At 40.1% G+C, this 19,007-nt stretch overlaps 2 protein-coding genes across 2 annotated transcripts; one reads left to right on the top strand and one right to left on the bottom strand.

Moving 5' to 3' along the window:
* Nucleotides 1-3,876: 3,876 nt before the first annotated feature.
* Nucleotides 3,877-12,724, bottom strand: LOC119721382 (solute carrier family 35 member F2-like). Its single transcript, XM_038191443.1, has 6 exons — nt 12,511-12,724; nt 9,393-9,699; nt 8,580-8,739; nt 7,550-7,709; nt 6,728-6,935; nt 3,877-4,367 (listed from the first exon to the last, which is right to left on the bottom strand). Exons 1-6 carry the CDS (start codon nt 12,597-12,599, stop codon nt 4,086-4,088), a joined length of 1,206 nt encoding a protein of 401 aa, XP_038047371.1. The 5' UTR covers nt 12,600-12,724; the 3' UTR covers nt 3,877-4,085.
* A 29-nt stretch (nt 12,725-12,753) lies between these two features.
* LOC119721383 (ras-related protein Rab-39B-like) lies at nt 12,754-14,415 on the top strand. The gene is made up of 2 exons (XM_038191444.1): nt 12,754-13,139; nt 13,714-14,415. Exons 1-2 carry the CDS (start codon nt 12,886-12,888, stop codon nt 14,144-14,146), a joined length of 687 nt encoding a protein of 228 aa, XP_038047372.1. The 5' UTR covers nt 12,754-12,885; the 3' UTR covers nt 14,147-14,415.
* Nucleotides 14,416-19,007: the final 4,592 nt, after the last annotated feature.

Below are 19,007 nucleotides of genomic sequence, written 5' to 3'. Positions count from 1 at the left end.
TATAATTCTTCATGATGGCTATCATATTTTTCTGTCACCACTATCTCCAATATGTACATTCTAATTTACAATTTCAGTTAAAACTATTTAAAGTGTTCTCATTGGTTTATTTCTATTTCATGAAACGTTATATATCCCTTTTTGTGTATAATCGTACACGCTAGCCCAAAAGTGAGAGGGCTAAAATTTTCAAATCAAAGCAAGCGTAAAAGTGAAACTGAAAGAATCGTTGAGTTTATTGTTAAAATCTGGCTTCAACCCCCTCCCATCCCAGCAACATTGTTTTTCTTCATCTCGAACGTGCAGATATATATTTATTTTATTCAATTACTCTTTTAATAGCTCAATTGTTATCTCCGGAAAATACTCTTTTGAGAGCTTAATATTCGAGGCTTTCTGTCCCTTCAATACGTTTAGCAAAAACATTTGTTTAAGAGAGTAAATTCACATTCCTAAAATGCATCATTATGTACGACAATGAATTGCTTAACTTTATATCTCGACAGCTTATTCAAGGAACTGCTTTGGAGGCAGGAGGAATAGGGTACAAATGAATGTTTTTTGGTTGACGCTTCAATGTTAATAATTGAGGCTAATTACTCAGCGTTTTTAGTCAGAATTTTATAAAAGTCAGCTTGGCGTCTTTCAAAAAGAATCTCAGCTCTCCAACATTAGTGGCAAGAAAACAACCACCAAGGGATAAAATAAGGCTTGCATCTCAAAACATCATCTACCCCTTTTCTTCAGAACACAAAGCTACTCGCCATTTCAATAATGAGGCTGGTGCCGACGCCCGAGGGGTCCTTCTATGAAAAGATTAGGGGTTTGAATGAGAGGGGTCAGTTGCCAGGACACACTGATGATGTCTTACCGAGTTACTTTCGGTCGACTTATGGGGCATACAATTGTATTTTGTCATTTTCAAAGTAAATACAAAGTCCTTGCGCTAAAGGCTCGATCGAACGTTATTCAGTAAGATGAGGGGGAGGTTTTAAATAGGGGTGCGGCTTAGCGTCTCCAACTGTCCTGCCAAGAAACCCTGAATGGTTTGGGGATGGCAATTTATCGACCGATGAGCCTGTGTCGAGCCGGGGAAGAATCAGGCTGAAATCTTCAGGTATAGGCATCCTTGAAAATCTGGCCCATTGAGTCAAAGTTTGTTTTTCATCACACACAAAGTCAGATTAGAGCCGAATCAAATGGCAAAAGCGTACAGGCAAATCAGTGCTTAAGATGTTAGAAAGTATTATTTATTTAATAATCAAAATTTAAACGAAAAGTTCTGGCAGAATTTGAACCATAATTCGTGAAAAGAAACCTTCATTTCAAAGTTAACACGCCAGGTGCACCACGTACATGTATACCGCTAAAACACTTCAATCTTGTCGCCACATACAATTTTTAAAACAGGCAGTATCTCACTAAAATGTTCGTAAAAGCGCCCGATAACTTAAAAAACCCAGTGTTCCTTTTCGTACACTTTTGTGACCAAAAGGCGAAGACTGAAAACAATGTGCTAGTCCCTTGCTTTAGCTATGGACGTAGTGACCACGAGTGCCATCGTTCTAAATCAGTCGCAAGAGGGCGCTAACTAACTTTAGTGACATGTCAGATTTTTCTCAAAACCAAGTGCCATGCAGACGCAAGATTCACAGTCTCTTCGTGCATATCAAAATAATGGTATATTTTTTAACGGTTTCAACAACTTTGGGTTTATCGTTGTATATATTTTTTCAAAATCGAAATGAAAAACAAAGCTGACAATTTCTATTTACAGGCCTATAGACTAAGGAAAAAGGTTAGTAGTGGGTGGGTGGGTGGGGGGGGGGGCTTAGCACAAATGCCAACTTTTAAGTGAAAAAATGTTAACAGCATTTCTTACACTCCATTGTTCCAAAAAAGCAAACTCTAAATTTTTTCTCACATTCGCATTTCAGCTTCAAAGTTTGAGGTTCATATCATAATCCCCCTAGCATATTTCCCAACCTTTCCCGAAGAAGTGCTATTACCTGTGGGTACTTTTGGCATTTTTATCTCAACAGACTCATCAAACACAAGAAGAAAATGTCAAATGCTTACCACTTATAGATCAGATGAAGAAAAAAAAGAGTAAACGTTATACAACACTGGGTTAAATACAGGTGTAAACACCAAGTGTATACATTATTGACAATGTATTGTACCTTTGTTTCCAAAGCACTTAGATAACGAAATATTGAACTAAGAATTCTATTTCACAAAGTACAATTTTTTCACAAAATTAACTTGCATTACCTCAAGACAACACAGAAGAAAAGGATTCCTTTTAAGATTAGTCTTTAAAGTTATCAATTGACTCATTAAAAAAATTGCATTTTCGTTTGCATAATCATGAACTGGTATTTATAATTTACAAAAGGACTCTGTTGTTTCGCTCTTCTTTTTTTTTTACCAAAACCTATTTTCACTTTTTGCCCACACGATTCACATAAAAAAAGTTTTGCTTATAAAGCACCTCCTTGTCCCTGATAATTTACAAGTCTAAATCACTCGCATTTCATGATTTTTTTTTTTTAAAAATGCAGGAATAACAGAACTTGTGTAATATAAAGTTTATACTCAGCGAATACTATACTTTTTAAGAAAACAGTGAAACTCAATAAATATTTCCTCGGAAATTCATGTGATTTGTCCTTTGAAAAAAAATATATTATAGGATAACAAGCAATTTTCCAAATTTTCCAAATGACGGACATTGCATGTTACCCTATGATTTTTTTTTTTCAAATGACAAATCTGCGATAGCCCTATAGCCAAATATCTTTCCCATTATATACTCTGTGTGCCAAATTTCATGTTTTTATCATCAAATGAACAATTCCATCATTTTGTGCACCAATCTGCCTGACTAAAGCAAAGGGAACCCCTGATTTGGTACCCAATTTGAAACGCAGGCCCAAGCAGCACCAAATTTAGATTCGCATCTCAGCATGGGAACAAAATTATTCCTTAAGGGGTAAATTTTCTTAGTAGTCTGGCACGTAAATTTCCAACTGCAAATACACTTGAAGTCCTGTGGCCATTTAAAGACTATTCATAAATAACCGAAACAGTTTATTGTTTACCCATTCCTATTGGTTGAGAGCCTGTTACGTGGGTGGTTTTACACCGCCGGTAAAACACCGGTCAGCAATGTTTAAAACCCGTCGAGAGTACCCACTCTACATGTTGCAGTACGCGCCGCGGGCTCCACCGGCTTGAGACCCACTGATATGATCTCCAAATAAGGAGAGGTGTTCGCACGCACGCGACGCGCACACCATAGAAAAGTCCCCAACACAGAGTAACATGGTAGCACAAAACTCTTCTGGGTTTTTTTTTAATCAAAAAGATATTTATGAATGAGGATAATACAGGGTGAGTAAAAAAAACCGAAACCCAAATGTCGGGACCATGTTTTTAAATGAAGTTCTGTGTGTAGCACTTTCAAAATCTAGGATATGAAAGCCCAATTCATAAGCTTTCTTTATTTCAAGAATCATTCAAGTCACTCATGAACTTTTCAAGTTGCAAAATTTTAAACACAAACACCGTTTTTAACTTCTGTCCACAGATCACAAAAAAGTTAAGTGGTAAAGTTCAGCAAATCGAAAACAAATAACAAAGGGATTTGTGTGAATTGTTTTCGTTTTGCTGAAAGATCACACACCAGGTTTGTGATACGTGGAGTCATGGACAGAACTTTAAAACAGTGGTTGTGTTTAAAATTCTGTAACCTGAAAAGTACATGAGTGATTGGAATGATTCTTGTACTAAAAGAAAGCTTATGAATTGGGCTTTCATATCCTAGATTTTGAAAGAACTACATGCAGAACTTCACAAAAAAAGGAACCCGATATTCGTGAACATTTTCATGAATATATGCTTTTTTGGTTTCTATAAATAACGATAACTATATGCTAAATAACAAACAACAACAAATAATGGGCCAAGCATAGAGTGCCTTACTCCACAAAAGATTTCACATAGCCATCCAAAAAGATCTCTACTGTATTGGCCAATCACGCAGCATGTTGCATCTGAGACATTCTAGCCAGCCAATCACATCAAGCCTGTGATTCACAGTTTCTTTCGTTCAATGACTCATTGGCCGCCCGGTGCCACTTGTCCCTCTCTTCCTCGGTCAGCTCCCCGTCCCCCGAGGTCACCGTCAAGTCCGGATTCTCGTTTTCTGAGTTCGTGCCGTAGTCGTTGTGGAACAGGCTGTAGCTATTGAGGCAACTGCAGTGCCGGAACAAGTTGTGTTGGGATTCCCTGGGTGGGAGAATGCCGTACACTACGATGCCAAGCACAATGACGATGAAGGATCCCACGTACAGGCCGTTGAACTGTTAAACAAAACAGATTTGGGAGATCTACCATAATTTTCCGTACTCATTGAGAACATCTTAAGCGCCTTATATGAAAGAATTAATACAATTTACCATGACATTCGAACGATCTAGCAAACACCATTTTGATCTGATATACATGTATCAACTCACTGTATGAGACCCTTAAAAATCCACAAAAGGGGTAAATTTCCCCCCAAAAAATTAGAAAACTTATAAAATACTTGTTTTGGCAGTAATCCATTGTTTTAGGAATAGTCATCTCATGTTCATCTTAAGTTATTACAAGTCTATCACAATCATTCACTCTCAGGTCAACAGCCTTATCAAATAAACCGTCATTGTTCATCTCCTGTTACATGCGACCTTGCGATTGGCTATGGTTAATTTGTGATTTACGTTTGATTGACTTGTGATTGACTTGTGATTGACTTGTGATTGAACTGTTTGACTTATGACTAACCTTGTTTTACATGCAATTTGATTAGCTAGCAAGTTGACTTGTGATAGACATACAATTTTCTCTACCACGACTCTTACAGGGTGCGTGTACATGTACTACATACCAGTGATGTAGTGCCTTGATGCTGGGCCTTGGCCTTAAGGCTGCCTTAAGGCTGGATTTTAGGGCCTTGGCCTTGGCCTCGAGGGTTCAGGGCCTTGCAATTTTGAGTCAAGGCTCTTCAAGGCCCATAGATTTTTGCATTTTCCAGATAAATCTGTTCGAAATTTTGCTGTTACCATTTTAATCGTATTACCATGGAGGAGGGAAGCACCCTATAGATTTGTGTGTTGGGCACACTTCAACTTTTTGTAGCATCACATTTTGTTACCATTGTAGTAGATTTGCTGCAAAAATATTCCGTACACTTGTGGGGCTAATGAGATGATCACTTTAATTGCATACAATTATGGAATAGATCTGATTGGTTGTATATGTCTCCCTGATAAGTGCTAAAGATTTGCATGTATCTGTTTTAGATAATGCTGATATTTCTGACCATGTTGGGCCAGCAAATAAAAATTTCCTAATTTCCTAAATCAGTTTCTTGGATCCCCCTTTTGTTACACTTGGGAGAATTGTGTGTCAATATAGAAGTAAATCATTATTTTGTTTAGTTAAACCATATTAAAGACCTGAACTTTTTTCGGGGCCCTTAAGCGGGCCCGAAGCCCAAGCCATAAATTTTTGACCCACTTTTTTAGGGGGGACCAACATTTCTTTGCCCCCCCCCCCCAAAATTGTGTTCTGGATCCGCCCTTGTGTGATGATGTGTCACTCATGTGACTATATAGTCGTGTTCCCTAACGTGGCGCACTTCGAAGCTTACCCAACTTTCCTCGTGTAGTGTTGCCAAACCTCTTCGTTGATAAACCTCAAATTCATGCAGTGAAATGCTGGTACTTTTACCTTTTTAATGCTTGCTATTTAACCTCTGTGAACAATTTCGGTTTCATAAAATATAATCCGAAATGCAAAAACGGTCGCGTCCGGAAATTGGGCACAAATTGGCGGAGTGTTCCCTAACCTGGTGCACTTGAATAAATCTCAGAAAATTCCAAATTAACATAAAGAATTTCTGTAAACTTGATGAATTCTGATAAATCATTATTATATTTACTTACAAACCCAGCCAGATGTTTGTCAGAAAATTATTTTCTTATTTTTCAGGGCATTTTCAAAGGGTTCACTTTGCACTTGAAAATAAAATCGGAAAATCACGCCAAAATAATTTTTTCTTTTAACTTTGTAACGGGTAAATAAACTCGCAATTTATGAACGGGAGTGTTAAGAACTTGATGAAATTTCACTTTCTGTGAAATTTCAGTTAAAACTTTTGCTCTAGCTAGGCGCTATAGGCGAAACATAAAAGTGCGCCACGTTAGGGGCTGCGCCACGTTAGGGTACATCAACAATAATTAGTTCTATATCAGTGGTCATTTCATAAAACAGGGCCTTGGCCTTGGCCTTGGCCTTGAGGGTTAAGCCTTGGCCTTGGCCTCGAGGCTTGAGTGTCAAAGCCTTGGCCTTGGCCTTGACCTTAAGGGTCAAAGCCTTGGCCTTGGCCTTGAGGGTCAAAGCCTTTGCTCCAACACTGCTACATACACTCAGGGGACAGACAGACAGACAAAGAGAGAACAACAGATTCTTTGTTGTCCTCGAGCGTTCGTCTTTTGTTGAAAACAGTCCTTGATCGTGAGTGCGTGTTCTTAGTCCATGAGAGAGTGTTATATTGTAGGGAAAAAGGGAAACACAAAGCATTGTCCTCGAGAGTATAGTAAAACTTGACTGTGTGGACATCCTGTGCTTTAAATAGTCCAGAGACTGAGACATAATCAATTTGAATGCAACTCACCGCATACTGGAAGACAAAGATGCTGACAATGAGCGAGTAGAAGTCGGCCGTCAGGATGGATAGGTTGACCACGAGGGCGCTGCTCCACTTGATGACTAGGGGGAAGAGCGAGTAGAGACAGAAGAGGCAGATGGCGAAGGCAAGGAAGAGGAGGACGACCTCGTAGGTCCAGGTGATGGAGGTGAGTTCAGCTCTCTCTAGGATCAGTCTTGAAGGGCAGGAGGAGAAACAGAGGTCAAAATTAGATTTTATCCCTTGTTCTACTGTACCTTCCAAAACATTTCAATGTTTGTTTTGGAGAACAAAGGACGGGCGGAGGCTTCAAGCCTTCAATACGAGGTGCCAAAGGCGTATCCTCGGTTTCTGGTGGTCCGCATTTGTTACCAACACCACTTTCATGTTGTTTTGCCCTTCAAACAAATTTGTTTGCTCAGTCGTTGTCAAAGAGCTTGTGAGAAATAAAAATTTCTCACAACTTCGCTCAGATGGGCACTGAACCCACAACCTCCGAGTGCAGACATCTTACCACTCAATTGCCGAGCTTGCATGGGTCAGCTAGCTAGTTTTATTTTGAGAGAGCAGCAAAACAGCGCTCGATGACTTTTAATGGAATAGTGCATCAGGGTGACTTATGGACTATTGCATGGACATCAGGGTGATGTGCATTTCTGTTGTGTTGGGAGCAGAAAGGCCTCTTTAAATGATTCATACTTACAGCGGTGTGCCACTAATGAAGGTCCCTGCAATCCTGCAAATTCCTCCAATTTGCAAAAAGGATTTTGGAGGATTTGGGATGGTTAGGGTTAAATGATTCATACTTACAGCTGCGTGCCACTGATGAACGTCCCAAACAGGCCCACCATTCCAAGGAATTCCACCCTGGTGAACCGTCTCACGACGTACTCTTCAGCGACATTAGAGATACCATACAAGCTAGCTCCGATGAGACATAAGGCATCCCCTAGAACCTTCTGCGGTTTATCTGTAGGTTGGCAAGAGAAGGAGTCAGATGTAACTGTGCAGAGAATGTAGATGGGTAGCCGACTTTAATATCACATTTTGCCTTTCACGGACGTATTTAGCACTGTATTGTCAGTGCAGATGTTCTTACTAATTGACCACCGTGCTTGCCAGGGTCAGCTGGCTGATTTACATCTATTTGGAGGTTCCAATGAGGCATAATACATTCCCCTAGAACCTTCTGGGTGTATCTGCATCTGGGCAGGAGACGGGGTCAGATGTCAAATAAGCTGTGCAGGAAATGCAGTTCGGTAGACGGTTTCAATATCAGTTTTTGCCTTTCGTTGACGTATTGAGCACTGTTTCCATCTAATAAGACTGGCACAGTGCATATTTCCTTACCAATCAACTACATAATAATTTGGGAGGCTTATCATCCTTACTCGCAGCTGGTATGTTGAATTGCGAAGGACATGGCTACAACGTGGTCGGGCCGCTGGTATGTAAAGGCGCCTATGGCTGCCAGCCTCATCGACCCATTTTTTTATACATGACGACGGAGCACAGCCTGAGATCGAAAGTGTTTGATTTTTCCGGAGGGAAGAAAACCGGAGGGCCCAGAGAAAAACCCTCATAGCACAGGAGAGAACCAATGCACAACTCTACTCACATGTGATCCGCGGCCAGGATTCGAACCGTGGTCACCTTGGTGAGAGCCGAGAGATGTACGCACAAGCCACCCAAGCTTGCCGGGTCAGCTGGCCGGTTTAAATCGAATTGGAAGATTTGAGATGCAATTTGTGGGATTTTTGCCTCTGGTGACATTTGTTTCCCCAAGGTAGCAAAACCCCATCGATCACTTCACCAAGATTAACTGCTTTCAGTGATTTACCTTCTGTATCACTCTTGCCCAGGATGCTGTCAGCCCAGATCATCAGAGGTACACCAATGATGCAGATCATTACGCCCACGATGTGGTTGATGCGAAACGAGACCCTCAGAATGACAAAAGACAGTATCAACACCACTGGAATGGTAATACAGTCCAACAGCTGTAAAAAAAAAAAATAATACAAAATTAACTTCTCCTCTGCGATCAAATGAAGAAATTCACATTGGTAACATGTTCCACTGTTTTTGGCCTGCAAATACATGTAGCTTTACAAAACACTAAAGATTTGAATAGTGCTTCATCGCAATACCGTAGAATCCACAACACTGACATTGATAATTATTTGATGTTTTGAAATCAAATGCTGGATCAGTATTAATAACATTAGTGTAATAGACATGAAAGCATCTGAAAGCTTTCCTGGAACAGGGTTCCTGAAGCCAACTACCGGTATTCCTCGCTGAAGCAAGCTATTTTCTGTGCTAGCAGGCACAGACATCCTGGCAAACAATCTCAGAGGAGTACAAGTAGAGGAATTTGTCAATACTTCAATGAGACTAGCACACTGACCCTAACCTTCCCAGATCCTCCTAAATCCACCAGGTTTGAAAGATTTTGCAGGGTTCTGGAATGTAGAGCCAAGCCATTGTTACTTTACATTGAACTTTTAATAGTTGGAATGAGTAAAAATGATCCCATCACTTCCCCAAACAGGGGAGGATTTTAGAAAAGTCAGAAAGGCCACAAGCAAAAATGGTATTAGAGTTAGGATTTAAACCTTTCCCACTCCCCATTTACAAAAAAAATACACACCTGGACACTTGTCAGTGTGGTAAACTGATACGCCTTGACTACGAGATAGTTGGCCTCTACGTCCACCAACGCCACAAGAATGTACTGCCACCAGCGCGACAGGAACACATGGTAGAAGTTGTCCTGTCGGTCCTTCCGGCAGCACAAGGCGATGCAGTAGACTATGGCCAGGAGCAGGTAGTTGAGGAAGGATTGGGCCGTGGGAGCGCTGACGGCGTAGCGATCGTGCAGGAGCTGGCTGGTGATGGCCGTACCACAGATGAGGAGAGACAGGACCTGACCGCCCAGGAAAACCTTCAGGAAGTTTCTGTCAGGGTAGGGAAGGTGGGGGGGGACAGAGGTAAATTCAACTTTTGTTTTGTAGCACAAATTTCTGTTACCTCTTGGATCTTCAAAGTGTAAACCTTGCTCATTCCAACAGGAAACAACAACAAGGTTCCTCTGCCATGCCTTTTACACAGGCTAGTCACCAACAGTCAGATCATATTTCTTGTAGGCACTGTGACAGTCAAACTCCATCAACAGACAAAAGCAGGTGACTGGTAGGCACAGCTGGCTTATCAATCTCCTTCAGTCAAAGCATAGCTATTTCAGGTTTCATAACAATCACAGCCAGTCATTCCTGCTTTATGAAGGCAGGGAGCACTCAACAGTTAAAACCAGTCACTTGACTGGTTTCGACTGCTGGGCTGGCCTTGTTGAAATTGCCAGCCATAGAGGGAGGGCTACAGGTACATGTATTCTGTTCTTACACTTATCTTTAAAAAGACCTTGTTGTTCGTCTGTTAGGGTCTAAAATTTGATCTGAATTAATTTAATTCCCCCAGTTTCCTAAAATATGCAAACAATTCTAGTGCAGTGAATTCCAAGCTTAGGGATGCACAACTCCATCTACAAGATACAAGTATTCTGTTTGTACAATATTAATCCAACAATGAAATGAAACACAATCCTTTAAATATTCTGTACCATAGAGATAACGCCATAGTAAATTCTCAAAAACATATGCCCAGAATGCAGAGGTAAAAAGCACTGCACCCAATATTAATTATATAATTGAGGGAGCAAGATCAAAGTTCAAACATATGGCATGCTTAACTGAACGTTTATGACAGCAATACTACTTACTAGTAAAAAAAGAAAAACATTATCTGGTACTAAAGTTCAGTCATAAACTTGTACGTGCTTGTACATGTGTTAATCTTAAATTCAATAGTTTCCAAGTTATCTAATCAAGTTGTAACAACTGGTACAAACATTTACAGATGCAAAGGTGTGCAGAAATGAGAGACTCGCCACAGACAATGCACAATTCCACAATATGCGCCATCTTGATGAACAGTTCATGGGGCAAAAAAGAACAGGCATTGTCTGATGCCGGTGCATCTTGGAATGAATGCATGATGACTTGGCCTTGACGATGTGTACACAGCAACACATGTAAATTTGCCCCATCAGCAAGATGGCGCATATTAGTAACCGTGAAAGTACTGCTCATTATACTTGATTTTTCTAAATGAAACTTTGAAAGCCCATATCCCCGAACAAAAATCAAATCTCATTAATCGACTAAATGGTAAGGTCACAACGTCCACGTTCACGGGTCTAGTTTTCGGGGTGTCGGACGCTTCGCCCCATTTCCACGTCGCCCCATGTCACTTCGCCCCTAACCACTTCGCCCCATCCCCACTTCGCCCCATTCCCACATCGCCCCATCCCCGCTTCGCCCCATCCCCGCTTCGCCCCATCCCCGCTTCGCCCCATCCCCACTTCGCCCCATCCCCACTTCGCCCCAGTATGAAAAAGGTGAAGGCTAGGGGTGCAGACATAATAAACTGCCAAAGACCCTAGATAATAAATGCTCCCAAATCTAAAACCTCAGGAAAAATACAAACTCTCTGATGAGGTGCTAGAGACACAGATGAGAGAAATGATGGCTCTATCCCATTCAGAGACGCCTCTCCTATTGGCTTGTGAATAAAAAAATTTGCGTAAGAACAACACATTGAGTTATTCGATGGTGTGACATTGTGTGGTTTATGTTCTTCAATTGAGACACATGAAAGGCCGGGTCTCAAAAAATCGGTAAAAATAAGAAGGAGAAATCAATGGAAGTTTTGACCGTAGCCAAGTTTACCCAGGCAGCAGTGGGGTGGGTTAGGTTTTACCCGAGGGTAATAGCGGAATGCACATTTGTCCCTTCGGGGACTCATCAGCCGGCGCCGGATTCAACAGAATCCGTAGGTATGGGTCAGTGAGTTAAAAGGAACTCACTGCCTTGAGGAAAATGTTCCGTCAAAAATTGTCTGATATGTGACACTTACAACTTCATTTAGATGAGATTGGTTCCTCCAAGAGTGAAATTAGGATGTCAAAGGTATTTTCGTTCTCAGATAAGTGGGAGACGGGTTGGTATAGCCGGGTTGGGAACAAAGTTGGATCTTTTACTTCAAGCTTTTTTTCTCGGTAGGGCTAGGGGAGAGTGATAGCTTGAGAGGTTGGTTATGAATTGTTCATTTGGTGGGCTAATTCTTGTTAGCAATTAGTGAATCTGTTGGAATTGTTTTTTAAGCCAATAGGGCGAAGTGGGGATGGGGCGAAGTGGGGATGGGGCGAAGTGGGGATGGGGCGAAGTGGAAATGGGGCGAAGTGGGGATGGGGCGAAGTGGGGATGGGGCGAAGTGGTTAGGGGCGAAGTGACATGGGGCGACGTGGAAATGGGGCGAAGTGTCCGACATTCGTTTTAACCATAGAGCAAGGAACAGATAAAGGCCTATTTCAATATTTGTTCGTTTTGTTTATTATGTGGTTTTAATTTAAATAGGCGTCACGTTTGTGATAAAATACATTTTTTTAAATTGAAGAATGCATGACTGTGACTGCCTGACGCGACGTCCAGACGGCACGGCTGGCCGGCCGGTTGTCAGGTCGTACCGTGCGGGTCACTCTGCATGCTCCCGTGCTCGTTGGCTGTCGTACGTTGTTCATACTGCGCCATCGTTAAAGCGCGCGCCGCGGCCTCTCCTTTTAATTTTTATTCAACATCGTTGTGGTTTAAACGTGTAATCCATCCTCACCATTTACTAAAGTAAGAAATAAAGAAACAAGTCGAACTTACATGGTGAAAATACTGCTCACAAACACCTTCAGTTGGGCGACAATTTTCGAGCAAAGATTGCCCGACGATTCCCCACGTGCGCCGTCCATGATGATGTTTGCGGTGTTGTGAAACGTATCGCCTTCAATTTATGTACACAGTCCTTGATTGGCCAAATCCCTTCCCCGTGCCATTTACAAACCAATCAGTGCTTGTGATACATAGAAAAGCAATACTAAATATTCACGATGCTGCTGACCTAGCGGAAGTAAATTGTAGCCATTTTTAAATCACCGATCATGAGACTGAACCTCAGTGATATTGGACGATAAAATTTTCTCTAAAAAGTGGTCTTTTTCTTCAAGAGTTATCGAAAATCTAAACCATGAACAGTTAATGATGTCTGCTGCTGCTGAGGAACTGTCGGGCTTGCCACCCGAGGTGATTTGGGAGTACCAATTTCGCATGATTCTGGTGGGCGACTCGACGGTGGGCAAGTCCTCGTTGCTCCGCCGGTTCTGTGACGGGAAATTCGTGGAGGTTTCAGACCCGACGGTTGGGGTGGATTTCTTCGCCAGGCTGATCGAGGTTGCGCCGGGGAGGAGGGTCAAGTTACAGCTGTGGGATACGGCTGGGCAGGAACGATTCAGGTACGCAGATTTTACAATCTGACATGTGACAATCCCATTTTCATTCCTTTTTTTAATGCCTGGTCACTTGTCAAATGTTGGCCATTTCAAATACTTTTTGGTTTTGTCTTTTACATTAATTTATAATTATCATCAAAGTCAGATCTAAGATTAACAAGTTGCTGACAAGTGTAAATTTTAGGAACAAATTGCTGTGGTAGGCTGTTTGTGTAGTTAACATTAACAAACATGAAGAAAAAAATACCTTTGAGAAAACAATCTCTTTTTTTACTTTAAGCCCGGTTCATACTTCATCAGAAAATGAAAGCAAAGCAAAATTCTTGACGTCAACATAACATTTGAAGTGCGTCCACCATTGTTGACGACATGAATTTTGCTTCGCAACTTGCTTTCGCGTGAAGTATGAACCGGGCTTAGGGTAATAAAAATGTTGGGTCATCTAATTTTAACAAACATAAAAGATGAGAAAAAATGGAAGGAAAATGGCGTTTGTGAAATGTGATGCAATTTTACTGTATAAACTTATTGTCCATTTATTGTGTTTTTTCCCCCTTTTTTAACAATTACTTTTCAGATCAATAACAACTTCCTATTACCGGAACTCTGTGGGTGTGTTATTAGTGTATGATATTTCCAATCGACGGAGCTTTGAGAATCTCCAAGAGTGGTTACTGGAAGCCAAGGAAAACGTCACCAATCCGTGCAGCACCACGTACATGGTGATCGGCCACAAGTCGGACTTGGAGGACAAGAGGGAAGTGTACAAAGAGGAGGGGGAGAAATTCGCCCAGGCCTACAACATGAAGTTCATCGAGACCTCGGCCAAGGCCTGCATCAACGTGGAGGCGGCCTTCTCCGTCATGGCCAAGGAGATTTACGTCAAACTGAAAAACGGCGACCTGGAGATCAAGGACGGCTGGGACGGGATCAAAGGGGGGTTCACGGCGCCGCGGGAAACGCTACGATTGGAAGAGCCGCGACAGGATAAGAAAAACTGCTGTGCATGATGATTGTGAACGTGGTAGCCAAGCTTCCGTCAGACACTGGTTCATGTTACCTGCCCAAAATTAATAATATTCCACATAAAAAGTAAAAAGACGTACATGTACATTCAAATGAGGCAAACGTGTACGCTGAGATCACACACAATGAGAAGAATTATCTTTTAGTAACATAAACTTGTCCCCTCCCTGCTCCCCCCTCCCTGAGGCAACTTTCTAAATTTTGAAAGGAACTGTATAGACCTTAGGCCCAAAAAAATAAGTCTCCGGTTTCTGGTATGCGCGCGCGTCGCCGTAGCCATGCGCGTCGGCAAAATGAAAAAGTTTTTTTTTCAATAAAAGATGATGTCTCAAAACTGCCAAACTCACTGGTTTGACTGGAATCCTGCTGCTGCACAATTTTAACGTGTTTTTAGATGGGGTTATGATCGAGAATAAGCTTTATGTGGCCTCTCTGGACTCCCATATATTTTCACTAAGTTTAGTCGGGCACCAATTGCAGTCCTCGGCCGACATTTGAAGCAAAAAAAACAGGTAAAAAAAAAAAAAAAAGCCGTGTCGCCGCACCACTTTTTGGGCAAGCTCCATACCAGAAACCGGAGACTTTTTTTTTTGGGCCTTATGTATGAACAGCCATCTTAGATGGCAATACCTTTGTTTGGCGGGGATATGCATGAGTGAACCTTGTGTGCATTTATTGTTAATGAATTCAAATAACAAAAGATGCCCTCTAAGATGGCCGCCACGTGTAAGGTGTATTGTTTCGGCTTTCATTCATCATGCTTAAGTAGAATTATGATTGATTCAAAAGCTTATTCAGCGTGAATTTACCACAGGCCTTAATAAGGAATGGAGGTTTTGTATACAGAAATATTGATGTTAAAATTCTACATTGTGATTGTAATGCATCCGTCCAGAAAAAAATTTGTTTGCAATTTTTTTTTTATATTTGAGCTCTAAATTGTCCAGCCATTTACCCTAAGAATTTTCTGAAATGAAATATTTTATGTAACATGTTTGATTTGACAAGGGATTCCATTCAAGTAGGCTTTTAAACAGAAATGAATAGGACTCTTATTGAGAGACAATTGAAATAAATGTCTATAAAGTTCAATCAGTATTCTCCCTTAAAAGAGGTTGAATAATCAATGAATGAACAGACATTAAAAAGGGAGGGTATATAAAAACGTAAATTTGGTCAATATTTAAGCTTCACTTCAGACATCGAATTGTTTTTATTTTTAAAAAGTTTACACGTTATTCCCATTTTTGTTTAAACCAATTTTGGTTAAAAGTTATGTCTTATAGCGTAAAGTCATATGGATTCACAGACTCGTACGTCATTATGTGGGTTGTGGTAACATGGACTGGTGAATGTACATGTACTGTACTTATAGGATATTATGTATACATAGTACGCTAAATTGCGTGTCACTGGTGTGTGTGTGTGTCCATTTTGTCGGAGCAGTCACTGCATTACGAAAAGAAAAAAAAAAACGAAGAAATATTCAGTAATTGGCTTATAATTAAATACTACACGTATTTGTAAATATTGTGAGTAATTGGTTGGTGGAGTTCATGCCAGCAAAATAGCGTTAATGTACGTAGTTGCAATATAATAATGTTTAATCTGCCAAATCAGCCAAAAACCCAACGTGATTTTGAAAGGGAAAAGGAATGTCCAGAGCAACCAGTAGGCCTATTACTTTACATGAGGTTTGATGTCGGTGTTGTGCCCAAACTGTAATCCTAGTTGGGACTTCCCAACTACTTCCCAACTAGAGGAGGCATCAACTAGAGTTGGGATAGTGTATAGATGGGACTGTCTTATAGTTGGGTGCATGACTATGGTTGGGGCGTAACATCTATTTGTCAAGGCACAAAGAAGTTGCCATTGGGTTACTTTACAGTGTTGGAGTTCATGTTCAAATCAGGAAGGTTTCCTGAAGGGCCAGATTTCGAGCAACACACACTGCATAAATTTTCTGGCTGTTAACCTGTTTTCGCCTAGTCCATATTTGCAGTGCTTTGCAGTTGTTTTGTGTTCAGCAACTCCACAAAATTGGGCTCAGAGATTGGGGTTTTTATCTGAAGATAGAGATTCATTTATTTATTCCTATCACTCCTGGCCGTAATTTGGAAGACAAAGTATCTATTGGCTTTTGTGAAGCCCATCACCGTGACAGCAGTAACAGAGTTTAATTCACTTCATTCAGTGATGATACTCGGAAATATGATTTATTTTGCACAAAGTAAGCGCAAGTATTGAATTTAACAAATTAATGTGTAACGCAGTTCCATTATTATTTTTGATCACAAACCCTAACTTCAAAAGTACCACTTAAATTTTAATTCATCTTTTGGTTTACTCTATGCAACTAGTTTGACTTTTATATTGCATAGACGCACACGTTTACAAACAAAGATGAAAATTAGAAAATTAGACTGCCGTGTATTTAATGGTATGCACAACATTTCAAAGATGTAAATAATTATAATTTACCGTGCTCAACATTCCACCAAAATGTGTGTTTGAGGAGTTTAAGGGGAGAAGATGAAATTTTTAATTATGCTGCTCAGGTGTATTGCCAAAAAAACCTATTATCTTGGACAAAATTTGTAGCATTACTTTGTTTAAAGTAAGATATGTGGAAAGTTGGGGTTTTTTTTCTGGAATGTGGGGAGGGGGATATGGTATGGTACGACACTAGCCGTATCAAACCCTGATATTTAAAAGGAAACATTTTATCTCTATTTTAGCAACTCTTTGCAGCATAGGAGAACATACATGTAGCACATTTTGTCTGAATTTATCGAGTATTATTTTCATCGGCATTAGAATTGTAAAGTCACAAAGGGTTTGGTACCTTACCCTACTGCTATTGCATGCTTCCATTTTTCCCCCCAAAAAATTGAGTAGATGGTTTTGTGAAATAGTTCCAAAAGGTGCAACCATGAAAATGAAGATGTAAATGTATGTAATCTAATCTTCCAAATGTCCCCAGATTGGAATGCTAATTTGTGGATCACAGATCTTGAGCTCAATAGATAATTTACTAGGACAGTAGATTCATGTGTAGTGATTCACAGTTTCTTTTTAAAGAAAACATCAACTGCACGGTATTCCAAAAGAATTAAATCTACCTGCACTTAGCGACATTTTGTGGACGTACATGCATGCTCTGAATAGTCTAGCAGTAGCTTAGAATGCTTATTTGTTTTGGGAAAGAAGTATAAACAGTGATTGTACTAACTAGGTGTAGGCTGATCTGAAAGCTATCTTTAACTTCACATTCCCTGACATTGTTGAATGTGGTGAACGATTGGTTCCGCAGGGTAAGCAAACATGCAGTATATTTATTTATTAGTGTATTTGTTTTTCTAGGAAGAGGGAGACACAAAGTCTTTGAGTTTTGAAAAAAAGCTTTTAGGTTCTTGATTTTCAAAAATTCTGGGAAGCAGTTTAACAACAAATTGAATATTTGACAACCATTGCTGTGCTTACATGAAAAACAGTAAATGAAACAAAATTATTTTACTGATTTTAATTCACTGTAAGTTGCATTTCAGACATTACTGTGCATCATATATATTCATCTTGTCAATTCTATTCATCAGCATGACTGTCTTCAGCACCATACCAGGCAACATACTTTAGTACCAAACATGTACGTACGTGTGAGCAGCCCAAATAAACTTTACTTGGTACATGAAAGTTATTACTACAGTCGAGTCTCGTTATAACAAACTCGTTCGGACCTAGCCAAATTGTTTGTTATATCAGAATTTTTTATTAAGAGGAACATCAGTCCCATTCATTGTGTGCTTAAATGCACAGTCGGGACCAAGGTTTTATGTTTGTTATAACCAGAATTTTGTATTAACAGAGTTTGTACTAACAAGAGTTGACTGTATAATGCAAGTTATAGGCCTATTTGATACACTGTCATGAAACTTGACAGGTACATAGTCTGCTAGTGGGAGTTAGATGGAACCTCATGAATTTGGAGGCTACAGGTCAAAGGTTAATGAATAGGCATGAATGAAAGCACTGGAGTCACTGCGCTAACTTCAGTGAGACGTGATGTATTGCCATGAAATTTGACTGGTAACTTGCCATGAGACAATTCCGTAACACCCCCCCCCCCCCCCAACACTGGGGGGTTCAGGTCAAAAGTCATGAGTTGTGTGAATCTTAAACACATGTTAAAAAGGTCATTACATTCATAATTGTTCAGTATAGCAAAATATATTATAACACTAGGTTTCATGTGAAACCCTAGCTGAAAACGTTTGTGAAAGAAGGGGGCATATTAAATTTACGTCATAACTATATATTGGAGATGTATCTGAAAAAGCACTGATTGGTTCTACACAATTGTGTAGTAAAAGGGTGACGTCAGGTTGTACTTGTACTTAGTCCTAGGAGCATCATCAATACTTGCATCAAAGTAGTATTTCAAATGCAGCTATAACTTCATTACCTTTTCTTCCTTACCTTATATTAGTTTGTTTTCAGGAAGTTGATACAGGCATTGCAAGACATATGAACAGGCTTATGCTGCGCTGCTGACTTAAGGTAGAAAATCATGTGATGTCTATTAATGCATGTGGAATGTGACTTCACTTGTCTTGGATGTACCGGTACTTTGTAAACTGTGGTTGTATAAAAAAAAAATATGAAGAAACAATTGTGTATAAATTGTAATGCTTATTAAATTCCACTTATTATTTAATATGTACATACTCAGAATAAATGTTCATTTAAAGAAGATGACACAAATATATCCTGTGTTTTAATGTCAGTAAATTAAGTTCTGTGGTTTAGTTCAGCTTACAAATACCAAACTTAATTCAAAAATCAAAA

Source organism: Patiria miniata, unplaced genomic scaffold, assembly GCF_015706575.1.
Source record: "Patiria miniata isolate m_02_andy unplaced genomic scaffold, ASM1570657v1 HiC_scaffold_13, whole genome shotgun sequence".
NCBI lineage: Eukaryota > Metazoa > Echinodermata > Asteroidea > Valvatida > Asterinidae > Patiria > Patiria miniata.
This window is presented reverse-complemented; position numbering and strand designations above follow the sequence as displayed.

Bases quoted from the DNA above. Each gene is read 5' to 3' on its own strand.
- LOC119721382 (XM_038191443.1), bottom strand. From the start codon at position 12,599: ATGGACGGCGCACGTGGGGAATCGTCGGGCAATCTTTGCTCGAAAATT. The intron at 8,740-9,392 runs GTGTGTATTTTT...TTTTTTTTACAG, and splicing joins CCACACTGACAAGTGTCCAG to CTGTTGGACTGTATTACCAT. The intron at 4,368-6,727 runs GTGAGTTGCATT...TTTGTTTAACAG, and splicing joins TCTTTGTCTTCCAGTATGCG to TTCAACGGCCTGTACGTGGG.
- LOC119721383 (XM_038191444.1), top strand. From the start codon at position 12,886: ATGATGTCTGCTGCTGCTGAGGAACTGTCGGGCTTGCCACCCGAGGTG. The intron at 13,140-13,713 runs GTACGCAGATTT...ATTACTTTTCAG, and splicing joins GCTGGGCAGGAACGATTCAG to ATCAATAACAACTTCCTATT.